Source organism: Zalophus californianus, chromosome X (assembly GCF_009762305.2).
Source record: "Zalophus californianus isolate mZalCal1 chromosome X, mZalCal1.pri.v2, whole genome shotgun sequence".
In the NCBI taxonomy this organism is placed as follows: Eukaryota; Metazoa; Chordata; class Mammalia; order Carnivora; family Otariidae; genus Zalophus; species Zalophus californianus.
The window spans coordinates 115,960,857-115,987,786 of NC_045612.1; the positions used below are offsets into that span (position 1 = coordinate 115,960,857).

General features: G+C 39.2%; 1 protein-coding gene across 7 annotated transcripts in view; it reads right to left on the reverse strand.

The window, feature by feature from the left end:
* The window catches only part of REPS2 (RALBP1 associated Eps domain containing 2), a 238,225-nt gene that overhangs the window by 72,050 nt on the left and 139,245 nt on the right, over positions 1–26,930 (reverse strand). For 5 of the 7 annotated variants that reach the window (XM_027609020.2, XM_027609015.2, XM_027609016.2 and 2 more), the window contains 2 exons: positions 3,286–3,347; positions 1,351–1,443 (listed from right to left, as the gene is read on the reverse strand). In XM_027609020.2, the coding sequence (XP_027464821.1) occupies positions 1,351–1,443; positions 3,286–3,347 (155 nt within the window). The remainder of the gene's footprint in view (positions 1–1,350; positions 1,444–3,285; positions 3,348–26,930) is intronic. The other 2 variants (XM_027609021.2, XM_027609018.2) reach the window with 1 other exon arrangement.

Below are 26,930 nucleotides of genomic sequence, written 5' to 3' on the forward strand. Positions count from 1 at the left end.
AAATGTACAAATGGTTTTCTCTTACATACTTAAAACCTCGAAGGACATCACTGGCCACACAGTTTTTTAAATAGTTGTTCCTTTTTAGGGAACAGAATGTTTTCTTGTTTATTATAATGTAGTCTTAACCATTTATCAAGTTAAGTAATATGAAAAATTTAAATCCAGGGGTGCCTGGGTGGCTCAGTCGCTTAAGTATCTGCCTTCGGCTCAGGTCATGATCCCAGGATTCTGGGATTGAGTCCTGGGCTCCCTGCTCAGTGGGGAGTCTGCCTCTCCCTCTCCCTCTGTACTCAAGCTCACTCTCTCTCTCAAATAAACAAAAATCTTTAAAAAAAAAAAAAAAGAAAAATTTAAATCCAAAACCTTTTTATTTTAATCTCTTCTCAGAGCTACTGATAAATTTAAGATTTAAATTATACCAAGCTTCCTTGTTTCTCCCCTAGGTACTACAGTTTAAGCCTCGTAAAGAAGTCTCTGAGGTTAGGTGTATATATTTTTTTCCACAATCAGGTCGATTGTCCATACATAAGAAGGAACACTCAAAAAAATGTTTAACAGAACAAAAGAAGAACTCAAAGTTTACTGTAATAAAGCTTGTGGTAAAAATGACCTCATGAGAGAGTAAGCCAGAAGGAAAAGAAAAGCAAATAAAAAAACACAACAAACTGAAAACATGACAACTAGAAATCTGAAGCTAACATGTGGTAAACTTTCTTTTTCAGTTTCAACTCTTCTAGGGAAAACTACTGGCCTAAGATATTAAGATATAAAAATTTAACTTTAATCATATAATATAGAGAGGAGGTGCCAGATGAAAGCGGTTTGGAAATGTCCTTACCAATATTTTAAAGCTGGGGAGAATAATGTTCCCTAACCACCAAGCCCTCAGGGAACTGTTAAGTCTTGTATAAAGAAAGAGGTGAATGGTCACACACACTACGAAATTGCAAGCTTTACCAAAATTGACCAGGTTTCTTTACTGTAGGACTTCAAACCCTTTAATGAGCCCATACGCACAATGATGAATGAATTTTCACAAGCGGGGACTGAGGCAGCAGCCTACGTATTTGTCTTACCGCAGAGCCCTGTTAATATCTCCCAGAAGACCACTTTATCACAAGCAGTGTGGGAAAGACTAGAATATACAGGTGCCCCATCCACGTGGTTAGGTGAGCCTCTCCCAGGGCCACTGGGAATTTGACACTGCAAAATGACTAAATACAGTCACACGTTCAGCACCCAGGATTTCCTCTGTTCAATGTGTGTGTCCCACTTACAGTGGAGGAAAAGGGGAGAGTAGGCGGAGGGAAGTGGTGAAGGGCTTTTCTGCCTGCATTTCTTACACACCTGTTTCTGTAGTCTGAAATCTCCATAGTTAGGCAGCTGAGTTGGAGGCCTGGGCTGAGCACTGCACTCACTGTTTACATTGTGATGGGAAATCTGGTAGACAAAGAAGCAGTCTCATTCATTAACAGTGACTTGAGAATTCCCAGCCCCCCATCAGATCCTTGGTCACTAAGACCCCAAGCAGGCAGGAAGCCCACCTCAAGCAGGTCAAATGAGGACTGCAGATAGCAGCAACACATTTCACAACCAGGAAGTCATTCCTGTTACTTGTACAGCAGAAGGTAAGGAAGTTGATCACAAAAGCCCTTTCAGACAGGTCTTGCATGCATTCAGCCGGGTGGCTCCCAAGCCCCAGTTTGAAACCAGTAGCTGGTAGATAACTGCCTCCCGAATGCCCACTATTTTGTTGTGACAAAGCCCAGGTTTGCTGTTGGTGCCAGTAAGGAGTTTGGTCTCATCTAGGTCTTCCACAGGGGGCACATAGTGAAAGCCTCACCCGCTAGAGCAACAGATCACTCTCTTACTGTATACGTAGACGCTTCAGCTCCAATGATGGGGAGGGCAGGGACCTTTAGGAGACAGACCTCAGTTTGGGAGCTGGCTCTACCTATTTACTAGCTATGTCACCTTGGCTGACTTGCTTAACCCTGTATGCTTCAATTTCCTCATCTGTAAAAAAAATTAAGGATATTAACACCTACTTCATAGGATTTTTGTGAAGATTAAATAATGGATTGAAAGCACTTAGCACAATACCTGGTCTACTGCAGATTCTCAATAAACAGAGCTATTCATTTAAATGAGTAGAAATTATAACCAAGGAAAAGCTTAGGATGGAACTAAAGCTTGCCATTAGATATACAACAGGGACTTAAATACTTGTTGACTGATTAATCAACAACTTTTAAAGCCAATCCTGGAGTATTAGAAAGGGGGTTCTCACTCGTTTATATGTGAGTCAGGAAGAACAGGGCTTTTAATTACCCTTCAAACTGAGGAAGGAAAGCAGTACTCATTGTATTTGCACCTCAAGGTTGAGCAGATGCTAAAGATGATCTAATTCTCTAAAAGAAGGACAAGCAAATGTTCAAAGTGGTCTCAGTGACTCAGCAAGTCCTAAGATGTGCCATGTGGAAAGGTATGTTCTGAAGCATCTAGAGCAATAAGGCAGAAACTAGGACTGTTAATAGAGAAATTTCCCAACATTTTCTGCTGAAAGTTAGAGGGCCTTTAAAGACAGAAAGTCTCTTCAGCAGCAATTAATGAAAGGAAGGATCTGTAGTGCCCTTTACCACACTCTGCAGATTTGCTGCTTGCTTCTCATTTCCAACTCTACAAGGAGTGTTGATGAATAAGGCCACAGTAGCACATATAAATGAGGCAGAATTAATTCACAAGTGAAACAGACTTTGGTGACACACTCTCCCAAGTCCTGCTGTTTCAGCTTATTGTTCCAAAGGAAAATACCATCCTAACGATAAAGAAAGCACTGTAGGCCCAAACCACAGCACTAAAACCATGGTGACTGACCATTAATTATGAATTAACACAGCTCCTAAAATACTGATGAAAATATACACACTCAGACTGTACATACTATACAGAAAAACCATGTCCCCAACCCCCCAATTGGAGAGACACCCATTCTTCTACTTCTTTCTCTATCTGAAAATGACATGCAACCCTCTATGGCCAAAGGTAAACCAGTATGCATTTGTTTGGTTGCTTATCAAGGAAACTTTCCCTTTTCCACATGAGTCTGGAGGACTGGCTGGATAAGAAGAAATGCAACCACTTTCTGCTCTCTTTGTCCAGATGTCATCTTGGGAATGTGACCGGCCAGTTCTGTGGCAATCAACCCTTGCAAAGGAAGCACAGTGGTAGGACAATTTCACTATACCCAACAGTTCACAGAAATCAACTTCTGTTTCCTACCTGTGATGGGCAAGGTCTTGGAGGGAGCGCAGGTGGTGGAGGTAACAATCCTGACTTAGTAGCTGAAAAGAAAAACATATACTGTTAAGAATTACCAAAAACACATCGGGTGCTGCACTCAGGGTAGAGTCTGCTTGAGGTAGTCTCTCCCCCTCTCCCTGTGCCCCTCCCCCCAAATAAATATAAAAAAAAAAAAGAATTACCAAAAACAAAATACCCTTTCCACTTTTTAACTAGGAATACCAATTGCAGTTAACATGTTTAAGTTATTAAAATCCATCTGAAGGCTTAATTTAAAAAAAAGGAGTACATGCTATTTCTAACCCCTTTTTCATTTTCATCCTATCTACCCCAAGTCCAATTATTTATATAGGCTGTTTTGATTAAGACAGTATAAAACAGTAAGGAAAAGATACCCTTTGATCAAAGAACTGGAACCCAGCAAGGGAAAGGCAGTCAATCCCTCATTATTCTGATGTTACTTATTTAGTTCAAATAATCTAGGCCCTTTGGTTTCTCTAATATTTCTCCCTATTTCTTGGCCATTACACTACTCATTAGCTCAGCAACTGGGCTACAGAAACGAAGGGAGCCGGAGTTCCCATGGGCAGTTCTGCTGCCCTATAAGCTAGTGGGTCTGACAACAGCAGGGAGGCTGAAAGAGATGGGACTAAATGATGTTGAGGAACCCTTCAAAGATCTCAATTTCCTTTTCTCTCCCTGATCCTTATTAGCAGAAATAATAAAATCTGTTTCTACAATAATCTGGCTCCATTTAAATAAAGGATGTTTTGAACAAAAGTCTTAGTCTAATTTTTTTTTAATTCTGTGAGATACAGAGAAAATTTGAGTTAAGCCAAGAATGTCTGAGTTGTAAACTAAATGAAATAAACATCTGCTAGTGAATTATAAATAAAGCTCATAATCACGCATAAGAAATAAGTTTATTATCACACACTGGCAAGTTAAACCATATTCTTTACAAACTCCTTTAAAAAGCATACCGTGCTCTATCTAACCATACCTAGTTTATTGGCAATTCTATAATATGTGTGCTAATATTTGGACAATTTTCTGTGACTTAAAAATAAATCATAGCAATGTGCCAAGAACATGAGGGTTTTTGAAAATCACTTTTGATCTGACCTAGCTAGATCAGACGAGCCAGAAGATGGAGTCTGGGGCTTTCCAGAAAGGTAACTTAAGAGTAATTTCATAGACATTTGCATTCTGAGCCAGTGCACGGATCTGGTACAACCATGTGGGCCCATCAATGATTTCTCTCAATCTGTCTTTCATTAAAATTTATGAAACACATCAGTGGGTCAAAACTCCAGGGGTGGTGAGACCTTGAACAGCCTTGGATAACAAAGCATGTAGGCAGCAGAAAAACAAAAGCCTCAGGAATTATCCATCTCAGGTCCACTCCTTACTCTAAAGGTCCTCAGGATTGGGCCTTTAAATTACCAGCTTCTTTAAAAAAACAAAATTTTAAAAATCTTACACATGCTTTTAAAGGAAAGGCCTTGCACTGGAACAAAGTGTGTGTTAAAATAACCCTTTATTAACAGAAGAGGACTAAGAATTGATAAGCCATTATCAAAGAGGACTAAGAATTGACAAACCATTAAACAAACTTCCCCTTCCAGCAAGAGGGAATAACAAAGACCAGATTCACTCTCCCATTTGAAACAGCCCAAAACAAACACGTTTTTTATATGAAATAAGTTTTAAGACATGAGAGGGAAATGTATAAAACAACAGTTGTCAAGACACTAGGAAATCCTGTAACAAAAGACAGTGATCCCTGAGAGACGGGAAACCAAACAGTTGAGTTGTAGGACTCACTGTCCCTGCTTAGTATACTCAGATATAGGACCTACATCCAGATGCATGTCCGATTCATTTCATTTTTACCATTTTTTAATTTAAAAAAATGCCTTATTTTTGTAAAAGATGATATGAGGGTGTTTCTGAATATACTTTTGGATAAAATTCTACCACCTATGAATATTAACAGCAATTTGGTTTCTTCTTTTCAGTACCTTTATCTATTTTTTGTTTTTTATCTTACTTACCTGGCTAGAACATCTACTGTAAAGTTAACATAATAATCATATGGGCATTCTTCTCTTGATCTCAAAGAGAAGGCTTTCACTATTTCAACATTAAGTATGGTATCTGCTGTAGGTTTGTGTAGAAACCCTTTAACGGATCATGAAAATTCTCACCTATTATTTTGAGATTTTTGTGATAATCTGTTGATGCATTTTAACCAAAATTGCATGTGCACCCACTGAGATGATAGTATGATTTTACCCCTTATAAGTAGTTAATATGATAAGTTATATTATAAATTTTTAAATATTAAAACACCCTTGCCAACCTAGGATAATCCCAACTTGGTCAGGTTTTTATATCTGCTAGATTTAGCTGGCTAATATCCTGTTTTGGATTTTTGCCAACTATATTCATAAGTGAGACTGATAAGTGAGTTTCCTTGCTCATATGGTTATCTGTTAGGCTTCATTCGGCTGAAGAGTGTTCCCCATCTATACTCTGGAATAGGCTGCTGTTGCTGACCGGCAGGTAAAACTTGACAGCAGAAGCATCTGGGCCTGGAGTTTTGTTTGAAACAAGATTTTTAATGACTTCACTTCTTTAACTGTTCCAGGATTATTTAGACTTTCTAATTCTTAAGTCAGTTTTGATAAATATTTTTCTAGACATTTATTGTCTAAAAGTCCATATTTATTGCCATAAAGACATTCCCATGCCCTCCTCTACTCATCTTAATCTCTGTGCACATAACTTTTGTTTTCTACTAATAGCGTTTGTACCATCACTCTAGTTTCCCTTCATTGAGCTCACCTGACATTTGTCCATTTTATTACTCTTCAAAAACCAACTTTCCTGAACCTCTGTATTGTCTGCTTGCTTTCTGTTTCATTAATGTCTGTTCATTTCCTTGCATTTTCTTTCTTTGGGCTTATCCTATCGTTCTTTTTCTAGCTCAAATTACTTGCTTAACTGATTGCGTTTCTTCTTTTCTAATATAAGCGTTCAGTGTTACAAATGTTCTTCCAAGTGTCACAGGTTTTGATATGTTCTCATTCAGTTTTTAAAGTTTTCCTAGTTTCCATTACAACATCTTTTATAATCTTACCTTTTGTCTGAAGTCTTTAGAATTTCCTTCATGGATAGTCTGTTGTAGCAAGCTTAGTCAGTTTGTGTGACTGAAGTCTTTATTTTACCTTCATTCTTCAAAAGATTATTTCACTGGGTATAGATTCTAGATGGACAGCTATTTTCACACAGCACATTAAAAATAAGATTTTGTGGTCTTCTGGCTTGCATTGTTGCTGTCAAGAAGTCAGGTGTCTATAGAATCATTGTTTTTTTGGTAAGTAGTCTGTCTTCTCCCTGGTTGCTTTTTAAATCTCTTTGAGGTACTCTGCAGTACAAAACTTGACACTGAGTCTGCCTATCTCTTCATCCTCTTTTTCTTTCATAACCTACTGATCTTCACTAGAATTTCTGAACCATGTGGCATCCTGTTCACTCTGGGAAATTCTGAGTGATTCTCCAAATATTGTCTTTCTGCCATTTGCTCTTACCTCTCCTTTTGGAGTTGTCTCAGCTGTGCTGTGTTCTGGATAATTTTCTAAGATCTACTGTTCCAGGAACTAATTCCCTTTTCAACTGTGCTTAATGTCCTGTTAATCCAATCTTTAAGTTTATTTCAATGACTGTTTCATTTCTGGTTCTATCTGATCTGTTTTCAAAATGGTTTTTCCATTTTTATAATTTCTTGGCTATGTGCTCATTTTCTCCATCTCCTTTTCTTTCAACTTATTGAACATATTTATGTAACAGTCTGTGTCTGATAATCCCACAATCTGAGGGCTTTGTATTTACTACCCTTTTGTTGCTCCTGCTAGCTCTCTCTGTGTTGCATTTCCTAGAGTGCTTGGCAACCTCTGACTCTGAATGCACATCCCTTGGAACTTTACCTGTAGGAATTGGGCCCTGTGTGGAAAGTGGGTTCCTCCTCTACTGTGTCTGCCAGAAACCTGGAGGTGCTTATCAACCTGGGACCACTTGAAACTAAAAGCTTGGCTTGATACTGTAGAGGATTCCTAGTTTCTGCTGTCCTGAATTTTAGTAAATGTCCTATAGTAAGACTTCTGAGTCTAGATAGTAGCTTGAATATCTGCAACTAATCTCAGTCTTATCTCATTAACATAATAGTGAAAAGAAACTGTTTAAATTTTCTTGTTTAAATTTGGAACTGGGAAAATAGATGAGTGGCTGATAGCTAAATGAGCAGCAGAGAAAGCAGACAATAATCAAGGTGTACCCCAGTTCTCAAGAACTGATGACATCAAATTCCTCTGGAAGTAGGGGTAAAATGAAGAAAGCAATAAAAAGTAAAGAAAATTAACTAATAGTCAATCTTATTTCCTACCCTTTAGAAGGGCATACCTTGACAATACCCTTGAAGACTGGGTTCCAGCTACACCTCACGCAGGTTTTGGCTTCAGGATCCCTGCTCCTATGGTCCCCTTTGCCTGTAGTGTCCATGCCCTACCCCTACTCCACCTGGATAATTCAGGATATAGGAAGTGTCCAACAAATACTTGTTTGAACTAACGTAAGAACTACAGGACCATGATCCATCCCCATATTAAAAAAAAAAAAAAAGACTAATTGAAGCCCTTTAGGAGGAGTTAGATCCTGAGATTTTTCTCCCACATTCTGCATATTTTCATCATGTCTCCCACTCCAGCAAAAGGCTAGAAGTATCTTTCTTCTCCAGGGAGGTCATCAGGCCCAAATGAAGGCATGGGGCCATAGTGAAAACAGGGGGATCTAGTAAATGTATACATTCTGGATGCTGAGACTGCCAACCCTCTTCCTCTCTGCTCTCAGACTTTTGTATCCAGAGGTTAAAAGAAGTGCTCCAGGGAACTGGACCAGCCAAGAAGATTTAGATACCAACATCAAGAGATCTCCAACAAGATGACCAAATCAGATCATTCCACCGTGAAACCCACAGACAGCAAGTCCTATCCATTTATCCATATATTCCAATCAGCTTTTTACTCCCTTTCTTAAATAGAAACAGATGATGAAGTATTATCAGATATCTGCATAAAAATTTCTAAGAGCAATAGAAATAAAAAAGGTTAATCTCAAAGATACAGATTAGATCTATAATAGGAGAAAAATTTAATGTATATTAGTATCACCATAATGATGCTTCAGTTTATTCCAGAATTACTTAAACATTTACTATGTATAAGGCATTGTCTGAGGTGCTGTGAAAATACCAATGGAAAAAAAACAACAGGAAAAAAAGCTCTACCCTCATGAAGCTTTATTTTACTGAGAAGACAGCAAATGGGGTGGGAGTAAGGAGTGACATTTCTCAAAGTTATCAGGGAAATCCTCAGTAAGAGATAAGAGATGTTACGTGCAAAGATGAAATACTCAAAATGCTACTGAAAAAAAGAACAGTCAAATAATTAAAAAGAGCACCTGGAAATTAAAAACATGATGGCAGGAAAGGAAAGCTTAATAGAAAGGTTCAAAGATAATCGAAGGAGATCTTTTTTTAAGGATTTATTTATCTGAGAGCAAGAGAGAGAGCTCGCACACGTGACTGCAGAGGGGAGAGGCAGAGGGAAAAAGAGAGAGAGCCCCAAGCGGACTCCACGTTGAGCACAGAGCCCAATGTGGGGCTCGATCCCACAACCCTGAGATCACGACCTGAGCCAAAACCAAAAGTGGGACACTTAACTGACTGTGCCACCCAGGCACCCCAATCTAAGGAGATCTTTAAAAAAGTAGAATGATATCCAAATAAAAGTTCCACAAGAAGACAGAAAATAGCAGAGAAAAAAGTCACATAGTCCAAGAAAACTACCCAGAAATGAAGAACAGGACTTTCTAAATTAAAAGAGCCTACACCCAGAACAATGGAAGAAAACAGACCCGTGGCAAGGCACATCAATACGAAATTTCAAAATACTGGAGTTTGAAGATTCTACAAGTTTCCAGCAGGGGGTGGAAGAGGAGGGCAGGCCACATCCAAAGGATGAAGAGTCCGAATAGTTTTAGATTTTTAATATACCACTGAAAGCTAGAATTCACTGGAGCAATGTCATGAAAATTCTGAAGAAAACTGACTTCCAACCGATAGTTTAATATACAAATGAGCAGCCTGCATGATGGTTCAATTAAAGGTATTCTTAGACATTCAGAGGTTTGTACTGAGCTCTATGAACCCTTTCCAAAAAAGCTACTCAAGGATGTGTTCTACCAAAGCAAGAGATTAAACCAAGAAAGAACAAGGCATAGGATAAAGGAGCTCCAACATGGAAGAAGAAGAGAATCGTTGGATGACAGAGAAGGGAGATGCCATGATGAAAACTATGTACCAGGCATAGAAGACAATCACTCTACATTTCTTCAAACAGATGAAACTAATACCTGTGTCAGAATTTCATAAGAGGAACTTTAGAAAATTGAGGGCGTCTACAGTTGCTTCAGGGGCAAGTACACTGAAAAGAAATAAGCTGATTACGCATTCCAAGGCCAACAAAAATCTGCACAAGTTAAGAAAAGTAAATCATTTACTATGTGGCTTACACAGCCATAAGAATAATGTAAACACTAAATACTGATCTAACCAAAATTCTACTCTAACTGTATTGAGAGGGTGAAAGAGGAGAAAAGTTGCTAGAAGGGGAAGGCAGCAGATGATGACTAAAACTGAAAAGACAACAAGAGGTTATACAAATACGTTATTTTGAATGTGAATACCAAAAGGATATAAACAATTCTGTAGCAGAGTGTATTCTCTCAAGTCCTGAGGTATATCAATGGTCTTGGAGGTACTTCCCAAACTTCAGTTTATTCGCTCAGTTCAGCATGGAGCCCTGGGCCTTCCCCGCCACCATATCAGGGCATCACCTGTAATTATTCACTTTTCCAGCTTTTTCCCTCTCTTTCCAGAAGTCATGTCCACTGACCCTCAGTCAAGAGAAGGTAAAACTAAGAGTACCCACTCACTCACTTCACTCCAGATTGGAGTTTTAGTAAGAAACCTACTCTCACACATGGCTTCTAGAAGGAGGCAGGCAGAGTCAAGCCTTGGGTTTTCCCTTAGCTGCTACTCTCTCTCAAAAAAAAAAAAAAGGCATTAGCTCATGCATCTTTCCTTATTTGGTTCCTGCTGAAAAATCTCTTCTATATGTTCATGACCCCACGTTCATTTCCTTTAACAGTAGGTGATACTAATCTAGCTTCATTCTACCAAGTTTATGTCTGATTCACCTTTTTATCTCCCAGAGCACCTAAACACACCACCATGTGTGTATTAAGTATTCACATGGTGGGTGAATAACTGGAACTGAATTTAGTAAAATATCTCCTCTTATAATAGTTTCAGTCCATTCATGATCTTAAATTGGATTCAAATATTTTATCTGGCATGCTTTTATCAATTTAAAAAAGAGAAAGGGGCGCCTGGGTGGCTCAGTCAGTGAAGCGTCTGCCCTTTGGCTCAGGTCATGATCTCAGGGTCCTGGGACTGAGCCCCACATTGGGCTCCCTGCTCAGTGGGGAGTCTGCTTCTCCCTCTCCCTGCCACTCCTCCTGCTTGTACTTACTCTGTCAAAGAAATAAAGAAAATCTATAAAAAATAAAAATTAAAAAGAGAGAAAAAGTACACCTTCACGCAAAGTGAAACTGAAAAAATACTTTGGCTGAGTAATCTAGCATACACATGCAAAAGATGACAACATACCTGTTAATAGTAACACCTGCTTTCCCAGAAGGGAAGAGAAGGAGAGAAGAGGGGAGGAGAACACTTTTGATGCATATATTGAAAGCTATACCATACATGTGAAGCAACTGTAGGTTTATTCGTGAAGTCTCACAGTTAACAAGGTGGAATACCAGGTATCAGCAAGGTTTTGTCAAATCAGAAAATTTTGTAAGTGTAATCAGGGAAAAAATAATAGATACCCAAATCCTGAAAGCCAAATTTAAAAGTTCATGAAAGAAACTGCCATTTAATCCTAAACTCAGAAAACACAGTAATAATTACTAATGCTTATTAAATTTATTGAAAGATGTGCATTTTCTAGCACTGATCTGCTGAATCTCAGGTTCCTGGTATCTTCATCCAAAACCTTAACCTCTAAATTTTTTTATCCTTTTATTTTATTATGCTTAGAAATTTCCAGACAAAATATTACCCATATATGTTACTATTTACTAATTTCCCTCAGATTTTTACAAAGCCCCAAATCAATGATTTAATGAAAACATGTTCCAAATTACTAAGTAGAAATAAAGCAGCAAATGTGGCAATTGAAAGCTGCAAGGAACAGAAAGCCAATTCTTCAGGGGAGAGACACTTGGAATAACTTCAGCTGTGAAAAGGTCTCCCATTCCCCCCAAACTAGGAATATTTTATGAAGAAAATAAAACCATTCAAATGCCAAAGGAAAAAAAAACACTTAAAGGATGGAAAATGTTGAAAGGAGCCTGCCAATGGGACCTGCACTTTTAAGCATCAATCAAGTAGAGAGTTAGCCATATGCAAAGCTTCAAGGATTTCATCAGTGAGGACCATTCTTCTTCTTGGCAAGTTCATTAAAATGGCTATTTCTTTGTAATAGAAAATGTACTTTCTTTCCTTACTAATCACAAAAGCATGTGTGAGCCTATGCCTATCTCCTAATCACCCAGTTACACACAGTGATGGGTTCATATGTCATATACACCTACGAATATGACAAAATGTTTGCCAGGAGTACTTTTCCAACAAGAGCTGCTTTGATCCCCTGATAATGCCCCACATCCCCCAAACATACAAGCTCGTTCAATTCTCTGTTAAACACAACAATTATTTTTCACCAGTTAAAAGATAGGAACTTACACATGACTTGGAATTGTTCACCAGAGAAAATATTAATGACTGAGTTTGGAAAAGTAATGAGATCAAATTCAATTCTTCCACTTCGCAGATGAGAAAATTAAGGCCTGGAGAAGTAAAATGACATAACCAAAGCTACTATGAGGCAGCAGTCAGTATCACATTTTGAACCTACAGGACAGGTAATGGAAAAGGGCACTGAGATAGGGGATAAATAGCTGGACAGGTGTTATTGTATGTCCAGGGAATAAGCATGTCAGAAGGTTGAAAGTAAAGAAAACTATGCAGCTTCAAGGCACTAAAATGATGCTTCTGAATATGCTACATGCCACATACTCAAATAAATAGGATGCCAAACACTATCTTAAAATGTGCCACTGTAGCAAATATTTAGCCTTCTAAGTCATGTGATTACCTTTTCGCAAGACTACACATGACTCCCTTGCTTTAAAAAATATTCAGTGTAGGGGCGCCTGGGTGGCTCAGTTGGTTAAGCAACTGCCTTCAGCTCAGGTCATGATCCTGGAGTCCCGGGATCGAGTTCTGCATCGGGCTTCCTGTTCAGTGGGGAGCCTGCTTCTCCCTCTGACCCTCCCCCTTCTCATGTTCTCTCTCTCTCTCATTCTCTCTCTCAAATAAATAAAATCTTTTAAAAAAAATTCAGTGTGGTACTGCCATAAGGACATATAGATCAACAAACAGAACAGAGAGTCCGGAAACAAACCCTTATATTTATAGTCAAGTGATTTTCAACAAAGGTGCCATGGCAACTCAATAGGGAAAAGAGTATTTTTCAACAAGTAATGCTGAAACAACTGGATATCCACATACAAAGAAATGAATTTAGACCCTTAGCTCACACTACAGACAAAAATTAAATCAAAATGGATTAGAGATACGAATATAAGTGTATTGTAGTATTTTTAGAAATAAATAATAGAAAAACTTCAAGACATTAGGTTAGGCAAAGATTCCTTAGATATGACACCAAAAGCACAATCTAAACAGGAAAGAATTTATAAACTGTACTTCATTGAAATGCAAAACTTTTTTGCTTCAAAATACTCCATTAAGAAAATGGAAAGACAAGTCACAGAATGGGAAGAAAATATTTGCGAATCACACATCTGATAAAGGCCTTACATCCAGAATATACAAAGAACTCCAGAATATATAACTCAACAATAAAAAGACAAACACCCAATTTAAATATGGGCAAATGACTTCAGTAGACATTTCACCAAAGAAGACACAGGAATCATTAATAAGCACATGAAAAGATGTTCAATATCATTTGTCATCAGGGAAACAAATCAAAACCACAATGAAATACCACATCACACCCAGCAGGACAGCTATAATTAAAAAAAATAGTAAGCATTGGTAAAAATGGGAAGAAACGGTAACCCTTACACATTGCTGCTGGAAATGTGAGATAGTATGGACACTTTAGAAAACAGTTCGGCAGTTTTTTAAACTACCATACACCCTGTAATTCCACTCGTAGGTCCTGTGCCAAGAGAAATGAAAACATACGTACCACAAAGACTTGTATGCAAGTGTTCATGGTAGCATTATTCCTAACAGGCAAAAAGTATAAAAAAACTCAGATGTCCATGAAACTGAAGAATGGAGAGACAAAATGTGGTACATCCATACAATGGAACACTACTCCACAATAAAAAAAAATGAAATACTGATACATGCTAAATTTAGATGAACCTCGAAAACATCAAAGTATAGAAAAACCAGGCACAAAAGACCCATATTTTGTATGATTTCATTTATATGAAATGTCCAGAAAAGGCAAATCTAGAGAAACAGGAAGAAGACAGATTACTGGTTATCTGGGGCTGGGCGTGGGGACTGACTAAACAGGCATGAGGCATACCATTGGGGTGCTGAAAAGGTTCTGAAACTGGATTATGGTGACAGCACAATTTGATAAATTTACTGGAAATCACTGAGTTGTACACTTAAAATGGATGAACTTTATGGTCTAAAAATTATACCTCAATAGTTTTTTTTCAAGCTAGGGGTAGGAGAAAAAAGTATGATTAGTCATATGGGAGAAGGAACACAAATAAAACAAAATGGGCCATAGTTGATCATTGTTGAGGCCAGGGATTCAGTATACTGTTCCTTTCCTTTTTTTAATATATACTTAACAATCTGATAATAACAATTTATATTAATAACAATTTTTGATCATCAAAAAAAGAATTCCTAAGATCTCCAGCTATTTATGAAGACAAAACTTTCTTTCCTGTCTCCCTAAAGAACCTCGGGGAAATTGGCCCAACACTGTAAATCACATAAAAGAAAACACAGGAGGGGCACCTGGGTGGCTCAGTCGTTGAGCATCTGCCTTCGGCTCGGGTCATGATCCCAGGGTCCTGGGATAGAGTCCCACATCGGGCTCCCTGCTCAGCAGGAGGCCTTCTTCTCCCTCTCCTAGTCCCCCTGCTTGTGTTCCCTCTCTCATTGTGTCTCTGTCAAATAAATAAATAAAATCTTTAAAAAAAAAAAAAAAGAAAGAAAAAAGAAAACACTATTACTTTCTTGCATATTGAGCACCATATCTATTCTTTAATATATCTGTGAACTTTAGATGAATTATTACCCACAGAAAAACAGTAAGGTGTGCTCCCCAAATTAAATTAATATAGATTGCCTTCTCCAACACCCAAATCTCTTGCAACAAAAACTTGAACAAAGAGGGCGCCTGGGTGGCTCAGGTGGTTGAGCAACTGCCTTCAGCTCAGGTCATGATCCCAGGGTCCTGGGATCGAGTCCCGCATCCTGCAGAGCAAGGAGCCCGCTTCTCCCTCTCCCTCTGCCTGCTATTCCACCTGCTTGTGCTCTCTGTCAAATAAATAAATAAAATCGTTAAAAAAAAAAAAACCTGAGCAAAGAGGATTCTCATGGAGAACAAAGCAATTACATTTTCTGGATCTCAGTCTCATCACCTGTAATATGTGAGAGGTGGCCAAGATGACATGTAAGTTGTCTTTTAGCACTGACACTCTATGATTCTAGAATTGATTTACCAGTTTTTTCCAGTAACTCCTTCTTCTTGCACCACAGGTTAACGAGGTCCCAGACAGAGATACGAGCAGTTAAGCAACAAAAACGCATGAGAATTAACCTTGGTAAAGGTCAAGTTTCATTTCTCATATTACTTTTACATGAATGCATTTGTCCTAATCTATGAAACTCCTTAGGTTGGTTAAAAACGTGTATGTGTGTGTGTCTTGGACGGAAGGCAGGCAGGCAACTTGGCAAAAGATTCTATTATCATGGTAGGGTCTCTTTTCCACCATGACATACAGTCAAACCAACATCTAAGTCCAAAACACTTCAAAATGAGTTTGTGATGACAACTCCACATCCAAGTTTCTCAGTCACCCCACCTTTTGCAATCTGGACTAACCCTACCACTCCAATGAACTGTTCTAAGACTTCCTAGGAACATAGTTTGCAAACTCCTTCTCCCCTAGGCCCCATTCTTATTGTTGATCAGTAGCAAACCTAAAGACTTCTGGTCTCTACTTCTTCCTGAAATATACTCCTCCCTGAGCATTCCAGGCCATGGTGCTTGTCTCTTACTGAATTCATGTGTTCTCATGGCTTTAGGTCTAGCTGTTATGGCAATTTGGTGTTTACATAGAAAGACCTGAGAAGTTTTAAATAAGGAAGTGACATCATGGCTGAACTTAAGACAATTAATCCTGCTGCACTATGAAGGAAAAGAACGCAGCAAGCAAACCAGACTGGAGATTACTATAGTAGTCTCCAAGGCAACTGGTAATAAGAAGTGAGCCAAGGCAGATATCAAAGAAAAATCAGCAGAATTTGGCTCCAAAAATTATATCCATCCTTCAAAGGCTAGCTCAACAGCCTGTACAACCACTCCAACATATCTACAGATCATCCTAGTTAGAAACCACCCAGACTCAGCACCCTTCTCACATGTAACTATAATACTGACTGGCAGAATGTGGGGCCATATCCATATTCCTCTTACAATTCTCCACAGTACCTAGTACACAGTAAGTGTTCAATAAATATTGGTTAAACGATAAGACACTTTTGCTGGTCACCATTACTGAAGTCTATTTCAGTTTTCATATAACTCTCTAAACCCAAATGCATACACTGAGAATTGTATTGCTTTTTTTCCCTTTTTTTATTATGTTATGTTAGAGAATTCTATTGCTTTGTTGTTGGTTTTTTTTTTTTTTTTTTAGAGAGAGAGAGAGAGAGAGAGCATATGCAAGTGGGCAGGGGGCAGGAGAAGGAGAGACAGAATCTTAAACTGGGCATGGAGCCCAACACAAGGCTTGATCTCACGATCCTGAGATCATGCCCTGAGCTGAAATCATGAATCATGGAACACTACATCAAAAACTAATGATGTAATGTATGGTGATTAACATAACATAAAAAAAAAGAATCAGATGCTTAACCAACTGAGCCACCCAGGCACCCCAAGAATTGTAGTGTTTTATGGTATTCTTCAGCTCACAAGTTTTGTAACAGTCATAAGCAAAATTTCTAACAATAGATAAATGGTTAAGTAAACTAAGACCCAAATTAATAAAGGTAAAAGAAATGAGAGTATCACCATTTTGCAACTACCAATTGAACAATGGATCTAAGCAGTAGTTTGCTGAGAACAGCTCATACCAGCTTATGAGAGCCAACTGTATACATAAGTTCCAACCCCACATTTTGTAAGACATGAGCAAGAATAAAATTGGCTGTGGCAGGAATGTTTATACCATAAAAATTGGTAAATAGCCAGTTAAACATTTATCAACACACCACTGGATGTAGGCAATGAGGATCAATACCTGATAAGATGATTATCTGAAAGGCTGTTGGGGATCTCTATAATAATGGATGAATCAAGCTAATACTTCATGAACCCATCGATAAATCAAACATCACAAAAATGGAGTCATTAGACATCAGAGACCTCCTAGTGTGATGCAGTAGAAAATACACAGCGTCACTAGGAACTACTCTTGCTAAAAAATAGAATGTGATGGGGTGCCTGGGTGGCTCAGTCGGTTAAGCAGCTGCCGAGCCCCACGTCGGGCTCCCTGCTCAGTGGAGAGTCTCTTTCTCCTTCTCCCTCTGCCTGCCTCTCTGCCTACTTGTGCTCTCTGTCAAATAAATAAATAAAATTTTAAAAAAATAGAATGTGATTCGGGGCACCTGGGTGGCTCAGTCATTAAGCGTCTGCCTTCGGCTCAGGTCATGATCCCGGGGTCCTGGGATCAAGCCCCGCATCGGGCTCCCTGCTCAGCAGGAAGCCTGCTTCTCCCTCTCCCACTCCCCCTGCTTGTGTTCCTGCTCTCGCTATCTCTGTGTCAAATAAATAAATTATTATAAAAAAATAAAATGTGATTCTAATCAAACCTATCTACCTACCAGTTTGTAAGAAATACGAAAGAAAAGGCTTAGTGATTAAGTTATTTTAGAAAGTCCTTATCTATTAGAGATACATATAATGTATGTATGAAATTATATAATATCTGGCATTTGATCTGGGGATGGAGATTTTCTACTTTTACATAAATTTGAAGTTTTCCATAATATAGTTTTTAACAAAGTAGCCAGTATATAAAATGTATATAAAAGAATGACAAAATTATTAGTACTGACATGGATAGATCTCCAAGAAATAACAAATTGTGAAAAAGCACAGGGGAAACATGTACAATATGATGCCAATTATTTTAAAGACAAAAAACATGAAATTGATGTTATAAATGGACTAGAAAATGTCAGGATACCTTCCCTGGGAAGGATACTGGGCTTGGTGGAAATGAGGTTAAGGGACAGATTTGTAATGTTTGAATTTTACACAGAAGAAAGTATTTGTTTATTACTCAAATGAGTTTTTTTTTTTATTTTAGAGAGAGCAAAGAGAGAGAGAGAGTGTGGGGGCGGCAGGTAGAGGGGCAGAAGGAGAACTCAGACAGACTCCATGCTGAGCATGGAGCCCAATGCAGGGCTCAGTCTCATGACCCTGAGATCATGACCTGAACCAAAACCAAGAGTCAGACACTTAACCAACTGTGCTACCCAGGCGCCCCTACTCAAATGAGTTTTATAAGCATTTTGAAAAATAAAGATTATACCAACATTTCCCACCGCATCCTCCTGAGATTCTAGTCCTATTCTTTCCCACAATCCCTTGTTCAAGCACTCAGCCAGCCAGGGAAAGCTATAAAGCCAGAGAGTGGCTAGAAAAGAGAATACACCCTGTCTAATAGCAGGACTAGCTGTACCCTCGCCTTGGCAAGCCTTTGTAAACCTTCTAGTGGCACAAATCATAGCACTATGCTAGTATAGAAACTTTCACGTAACTATTAGAAAAGAAAAAACCCTATAAATAGAAAAAGGAACAGGAAACAGCAAAAAGAAGCCAAGGACAGACAGCACACTGTAAGCACAGCTCCCAAAGATGGAGACTGGCACATATCTAGATGAACACACTGAGTACTGGCACAGACAAGTTTGGAAATACCAGCACTGTATTTTCACCTCTGAAAATGTTCATCTAGCCCAACAGCTCAAATATACTTCTCCAGGTTTAAATGAACTTCTAGATTTCAAATCTCATGACCGAGTGACACTTGCAGGCAACACCTTTTAGCCGTCAACTACTGAGAAGCTCAGAAGGAAACCTCAGTGCTCTGTCACTACAAATTCTGAATGTGTTACTTCTAATTATAGACCCCTACCACAAATAAGATCAGGCCTGAAAGCAAGGATTCAGATGGAGAAAGCTAGAAAGAATTCCTTGGCCCTTCAAAGACAAATGATTGTCGTGACAGCCAACCGCCCAGGTGTGGAGATGAATCTCAGTCCTCAGCTGGCTAGTGAAGGAGGATAAGGGCCACAACCAACAGAAATAACAGCACTGTGTGCTTCTTAAGAATTCAACATCCAGGGGCACCTGGGTGGCCCAGTCGGTTAAGCGTCTGACTCTATCTCAAACTCAGGTCTTGATCTCAGGGTTGAGTTCAAGCCATACACTGGGCTCCATGCTGGGTGTGGAGCCTACTTAATTAAGAAAAAAAAAAAAAAGAATTCAGCGTCCAGCATAGGCAGCTGAACAGAGACATGACTACCAAATATCTGGCCAAATGGACAAGTTGGGAGACTCAAGTGGGGTCGAGAGAAGAGAAATACTTGTCCCTTCTTAAGGCAGTGGAGTGTAGGCAAGCCCAGGACCACCATCTACTAGCTCCATGACCTTAGCCAAATTAACTTCTGCACCTCAATTTCTGTATCTCTAAAGTGGGGATACAACAGCATCTACACCTCATTAGGGTTATTCTAAGGATAAGAGATAATGCATGGAAACTGCTTTAAATGTGTCCTCTGTACAAAGTAAGCCTCAAATTCAAATCGGCCATCATCACTATGTATCTAGTGCTAGGTGTTAATATAAGAGCCTAAAAACAACTCTAACAAATAGGGAAACTTGGCTTGGGACAGAGTGGCCACTGCATACTTACAGGTAAAGAATATACTACTCAGGTGACCTGGGTGGCTCAGTCAGTTAAGCATCTGTCTTCAGCTCAGGTCATGATCTCCAGGTCCTGGGATCAAGACCTTCATCGAGCTCCCTGCTCAGCAGGGAGTCTGCTTCTCACTCTCTCTCCCCCTCCCCATCACGCATTCTCTCTCACTTTCTCTCACATAAATAAATAAAATCTTTTTTAAAAAAAGAATATACTACTTATAAAGGAACTAGATCAACTAGTTTCACATATGAGAGAAAAAGTATAGCTGGATGCTAGCAGTCAGTAATGATTCTTTAAATGTTCTCCAAACACTAAAAGGGATTCCCTCCATGATTTGTGGTAGCTGCATGATTAGTTAAGCAGTTAGAAATCCAATAATGAGTATGCTGCCAAACTCATTATTTAAATTAAGGATAAGATGTGTCCAGACAACAAACAGACAAGTTCAACAAGGTTACAAGATAGATCAATACATAAAAACCAGTTATACTTGTATACACCAGCAATGAAGACTGCAAAAATGAAATTAAGAAAACAATTCCCTTTAGGCTAACATCAAAATAAACAAAACACTTAAGAATAAATTTTTACAAGTGTAAAACTTTTTTGTGAAAACTACAAAATATTGTTGAAAGAAATTAAAGACTTAAATAAATGGAAATACATCCTGTGTTCATGGATTGGAAGATTTAATATTGTTAAGATGGAAAACATCACATTGTACACCATAAATATGTACAATTTTTATTTGTCCATTAGCATCATTATAAAGTTTGGGAAAAAAGACTGTTGAGACGGCAATACTAACCAAACTGATTTACAGAGTCAAGGCAATCCCTACCAAACTCCCAGTTGCCTTTTTTTAAAAAAACAGAAATGGACAACCTGATCCTAAATTTCATATGGAAATGCGAGGGACCCAGAATAACCAAAACAATCTTGAAAAAGAAGAAAGGCATCTGGGTGGCTCAGTAAGTTATGCGTCTGACCCTTGAATTCGGCTCAGGTCATGATCTCAGGGTCTTGAGATCAAGCCCCACGTTACGCTCCATCCTCACTGGGGAGTCTGCTTGAGATTCTCTCTGTCCCTCTCCCTCTGCCCCTCCCCATCCTGTGCACTTGCTCACGCCCTCTCTCTCAAATAACTAAATCTTTAAAAAAAAAGTAAAGAAGAAGAAAGTGAGCAGACTCACACCTCCCAACTGCAAAATGTATTACAATTCTGCAACAATCACAACAGTATGGTGCTAGCACAAGGATAGATATATTAATATCAATGGAATAAAATTGAGAATCCAGAAATAAGCCTTTATGTTTATGGTCACTTGATTTTTAACAAGGGTGCCAGGAAAATTAAAAAGGGAATAATATTTTCTCAACAAATGGTACTGGGACAACTGGATAGCCACATGCAAAAAAAAAAAAAATTTTGAACCCCTGCCACACACCACATACAAAAAAATCAACTCAAAATGGATCACACACCTAAATGTAAGAGCTAAAAATATAAATATCTTAGAAGAAAAGAGGAGTACGTGTTTGTGGCCTTGAGTTAGGCAATGATTTCTTAGATATGACACCAAAAGCACAAAATTAAAAGCTTCTGCACTTCAAAGGATACCATTAAAAATGTTGAAAGGACAATCCACAAAATGAGAGAAAATATTTTTAAATCATGTGTGTGAAGGTTGGCGGAGCAAGATGGCGGAGGAGTAGGAGACCTAGATTTTGTCTGGTCTCAGGAATTCAGCTGAATAGGGATCAAACCATTCTGAACACCTACGAACTCAACAGGAGATCGAACAGGAGAGTAGCAACAACTCTCTGAACAGAGAAGCGACCACTTACTGGAAGGTAGGACGTGCGGAGAAGTGAATCCGAGGCGATATTCGGGAGGATAGACGGCGGGGGAGGGGCCTCCGCCGGCCACTTCTGGCAAGTGCTAGAGCCGCGGAGCACAAAATCGGACCTTTTAAAAGTTGGCTCGGCGGAGGGACGTCGCTGCAGTGGCTAAGCGGGGGGTGGAATCCTCCCGGGACAGTGTGGTCTCAGGACCCTTGGGGTCACAGAGAGACCGGGGGTGCCTGAGTGCGGCAGAGCTCCCAGGTGTCGGGGCGGGGAAGCCGGCTGCAGAGACGGAGCAGAGTCGCGGGCTCTCAGCTCGGGGTTGCCACAAACTGTGATCTGCGGCCCAGTCGGGGCACGGCTCCCCCAGCAGAGACCCAACAAGCAGCAGATCCGGGGAGACTCCCCTCCCTCCCACGGGAGGAGCGGTGCGGGAACGCACTGCAGGGATCTGCTGGGTTTGGAGACTCCGCGCGGGGTCGGGTGCCAGAGATAGCAACGCTCGATCACAGGCCGGGTGAGCACGGAGTGTGGCCAGAGACCGGGGACACGGGAGTGACTGCTTTTCTCTGGGGGCGCACTGAGGAGTGGGGCCCCGAGTTCTCGGCTCCTCCGGGCGGAGACTGGGAGGCCGCCATTTTCGTCCTGGTCCTCCAAAGCTGTACCGAGAGCTTGCAGGGAAAAAAAGCTCCTGAGAGCAAACTGGAGCAGCTTCCTTAGCCCGGACCGACAAGGGCGGGGCAATTCTGCCTCCGGCAAAGACATTTGGAAACCACAGCAACAGGCCCCTCCCCCAGAAGATCAACACAAACAGCCAGCAAGCCAAGACCAAGTTGATCGATCAAGGAGAATAGGAGAACTCCAGCGCTAGGGGAATACTGCACATAGATTCATGGCTTCTTTTTTTTTTTTTTTTACCATGATTCATTATTTCATCAAAGTTAATTTTTGTTGACTTTTTTTTATTTTTCTTTTTCCCTTTTTCAACCAACATCTTATAAATCCCTTTTTTTAAAAAAAAAACATTTTTATTTTTTTTTCATTTTTAGAGTCATATTTTATCCCTTCATAGTAGTTATCCTTGTTTTTGGCATATATATATAAGTTGTTCTCTCTTTAAAATTTTGAGGTACAGTTTCTTCTAACAGATCAAAATATACCCTAAACCACTAGTGTATGGCTTTGTTCTAGTCTCCTGCCTGATCACATTCTCTCCCTTTTCCCCTTTTTTTTTTTTCCTTAAATCTTCTTTTTTCAAACAACTTATCTTACCAAGTCCTTTTATAAAATCTTTTATAATTTTCATCTTTACAGTCATCTTCCATCCCTTCATTGTATCAACCCTTATTTTGTACATATATGTCTTTCTTCCTTTAAAATTTTAGGAGGCACTTTTTTCTAACAGACCAAAATACGCCCAAAATCTAGTGTGTGGCACTAATCTATGCACTAGCCTGATCATATTTGATCATATTCTGCCTTTTTTGAATTGTTTTGTTTTTGTTTTTATCTCTTTTCTTTTTTTTTTCTTTTTCTCTTTCTTTTTTCTTTCTTTCCCTTTCTTTTCCCCTGGTTTCAGGTCTTTTCTGATTTGTGTACAGTATATTTGCTGGGGACGTTGTAAACCTGTTAGCCTTTTGTTCTCTCATTCATCTATTCTCCTCTGGACAAAATGACAAGACGAAAGAAATCACCTCAGCAAAAAGAACAAGAGGTAGTACCGTCAGCCAGGGACCTACTCAATACGGACATTAGTACGATGTCGGACCTAGAGTTCAGAATCATGACTTTAAAGATACTAGCTGGGCTTGAAAAAAGCGTGGAAGTTATTAGAGAAACCCTTTCTGGAGAAATAAAAGAACTAAAATCTAACCAAATCGAAATCAAAAAGGCTATTGATGAGGTGCAATCAAAAATGGGGGCACTAAATGCTAGGATAAATGAGGCAGAAGAGAGAATCAGCGATATAGAAGACCAAATGATGGAAAATAAAGAGGCTGAGAAAAAGAGAGAGAAACAACTACAGGAACACGAGGGCAGAATTCGAGAGATAAGTGATACGATAAGACGAAACAACATTAGAATAATTGGGATCCCAGAAGAAGAAGAGAGAGAGAGAGGGGCAGAAGGTATATTGGAGCAAATTATAGCAGAGAACTTCCCTAATGTGAGGAAGGAAACAGGCATTAAAATCCAGGAGGCACAGAGAACCCCTCTCAAAATCAATAAAAATAGGTCAACACCCCGACATCTAATAGTAAAACTTACGAGTCTCAGAGACAAAGAGAAAATCCTGAAAGCAGCTCGGGAGAAGAGATATGTAACCTACAATGGTAGAAACATTAGATTGGCAACAGACCTATCCACAGAGACCTGGCAGGCCAGAAAGGACTGGCAAGATATCTTCAGAGCACTAAACGAGAAAAATATGCAGCCAAGAATACTATATCCAGCTAGGCTATCATTGAAAATAGAAGGAGAGATAAAAAGCTTCCAGAACAAACAAAAACTAAAGGAATTTGCAAACACGAAACCAGCCCTCCAAGAAATATTGAGAGGGGTCCTCTAAGCAAAGAGAGAACCTAAAAGCAGCAAAGAGCAGAAACGAACACAGACAACAGACAGTTAACAGTCACCTTACAGGTAATACAATGGCACTAAATTCATATCTTTCAATAGTTACCCTGAATGTAAATGGGCTAAATGCCCCAATCAAAAGACACAGGCTATCAGATTGGATTAAAAAACAAGACCCATCAATATGCTGTCTGCAAGAGACTCATTTTACACCCAAAGACACCCCCAGATTGAAAGTGAGGGGGTGGAAAACCATTTACCATGCTAATGGACACCAAAAGAAAGCTGGGGTGGCAATCCTTCTATCAGACAAACTAGATTTTAAAACAAAGACTGTAATAAGAGATGAGGAAGGACACTATATCCTACTTAAAGGGTCTATCCAACAAGAAGATCTAACAATTGTAAATATCTATGCCCCGAACATGGGAGCAGCCAATTATATAAGGCAATTAATAACAAAAGCAAAGAAACACATTGACAACAATACAATAATAGTGGGGGACTTTAACACCCCCCTCACTGAAATGGACAGATCATCTAAGCAAAAGATCAACAAAGAAATAAAGACTTTAAATGACACACTGGACCAAATGGACTTCACAGACATATTCAGAACATTCCATCCCAAAGCAACGGAATACACATTCTTCTCTAGTGCCCATGGAACATTCTCCAGAATTGATCACATCCTAGGTCACAAATCAGGTCTCAATCGGTACCAAAAGATTGGGATTATTCCCTGCATATTTTCAGACCACAATGCTTTGAAACTAGAACTCAACCACAAGAGGAAAGTCGGAAAGAACTCAAATACATGGAGGCTAAAGAGCATCCTACTAAAGAATGAATGGGTCAACCAAGAAATTAAAGAAGAATTAAAAAAATTCATGGAAACCAATGAAAATGAAAACACAACTGTTCAAAATCTTTGGGATACAGCAAAGGCAGTCCTGAGAGGAAAGTATATAGCAATACAAGCCTTTCTCAAGAAACAAGAAAGGTCTCAAATACACAACCTAACCCTACACCTAAAGGAGCTGGAGAAAGAACAGCAAAGAAAGCCTAAACCTAGCAGGAGAAGAGAAATCATAAAGATCAGAGCAGAAATCAATGAACTAGAAACCAAAAGAACAGTAGAACAGATCAACGAAACTAGGAGCTGGTTCTTTGAAAGAATTAACAAGATTGATAAACCCCTGGCCAGACTGATCAAAAAGAAAAGAGAAATGACCCAAATCAACAAAATCAGGAATGAAAGAGGAGAGATCACAAGCAACACCAAAGAAATACAAACAATTATAAGAACATATTATGAGCAACTCTATGCCAGCAAATTAGATAACCTGGAAGAAATGGGTGCATTCCTAGAGATGTATCAACTACCAAAATTGAACCAGGAAGAAATAGAAAACCTGAACAGACCTATAACCACTAAGGAAATTGAAACAGTCATCAAAAATCTCCCAAGAAACAAAAGCCCAGGGCCAGATGGCTTCCCAGGGGAATTCTATCAGACATTTCAAGAAGAATTAATACCTATTCTCCTGAAACTGTTCCAAAAAATAGAAATGGAAGGGAAACTTCCAAACTCATTTTATGAGGCCAGCATTACCTTGATCCCAAAACCAGACAAAGACCCCATCAAAAAAGAGAATTACAGACCAATATCCTTGATGAACATGGATGCAAAAATTCTCACCAAAATACTAGCCAATAGGATCCAACAGTACATTAAAAGGATTATTCACCACGACCAAGTGGGATTTATTCCTGGGCTGCAAGGCTGGTTCAACATCCGCAAATCAATCAACGTGATACAATACATTAACAAAAGAAAGAACAAGAATCATATGATCCTCTCAATAGATGCAGAAAAAGCATTTGACAAAGTACAACATCCTTTCTTGATCAAAACTCTTCAGAGTATAGGGATAGAGGGTACATACCTCAATATCATAAAAGCCATCTATGAAAAACCTACAGCGAATATCATTCTCAATGGGGAAAGGCTGAGAGCTTTTCCACTAAGGTCAGGAACGCGGCAGGGATGTCCACTCTCACCACTGCTATTCAACATAGTATTAGAAGTCCTAGCCACAGCAATCAGACAACAAAAAGAAATCAAAGGCATCCAAATCGGCAAAGAGGAAGTCAAACTCTCACTCTTTGCAGATGATATGATACTGTATGTGGAAAACCCAAAAGACTCCACCCCAAAACTGCTAGAACTCATACAGGAATTCAGTAAAGTAGCAGGATATAAAATCAATGCACAGAAATCAGTGGCATTCCTATACACCAACAACAAGACAGAAGAGAGACAAATCAAGGAGTCTATCCCATTTACAATTGCACCCAAAACCATTAGATACCTAGGAATAAATCTAACCAAAGAGGCAAAGGATCTGTACTCAGAAAACTATAAAATACTCAGGAAAGAAATTGAAGAAGACACAAAGAAATGGAAAAACGTTCCATGCTCATGGATTGGGAGAATCAACATTGTGAAGATGTCAATGCTACCTAGAGCAATCTACACATTCAATGCAATCCCCATCAAAATACCATCCACTTTTTTCAAAGAAATGGAACAAATAATCCTAAAATTTGTATGGAACCAGAAGAGACCCCGAATAGCCAGAAGAATATTGAAAAAGAAAAGCAAAGCTGGCGGCATCACAATTCCGGACTTCCAGCTCTATTACAAAGCTGTCATCATCAAG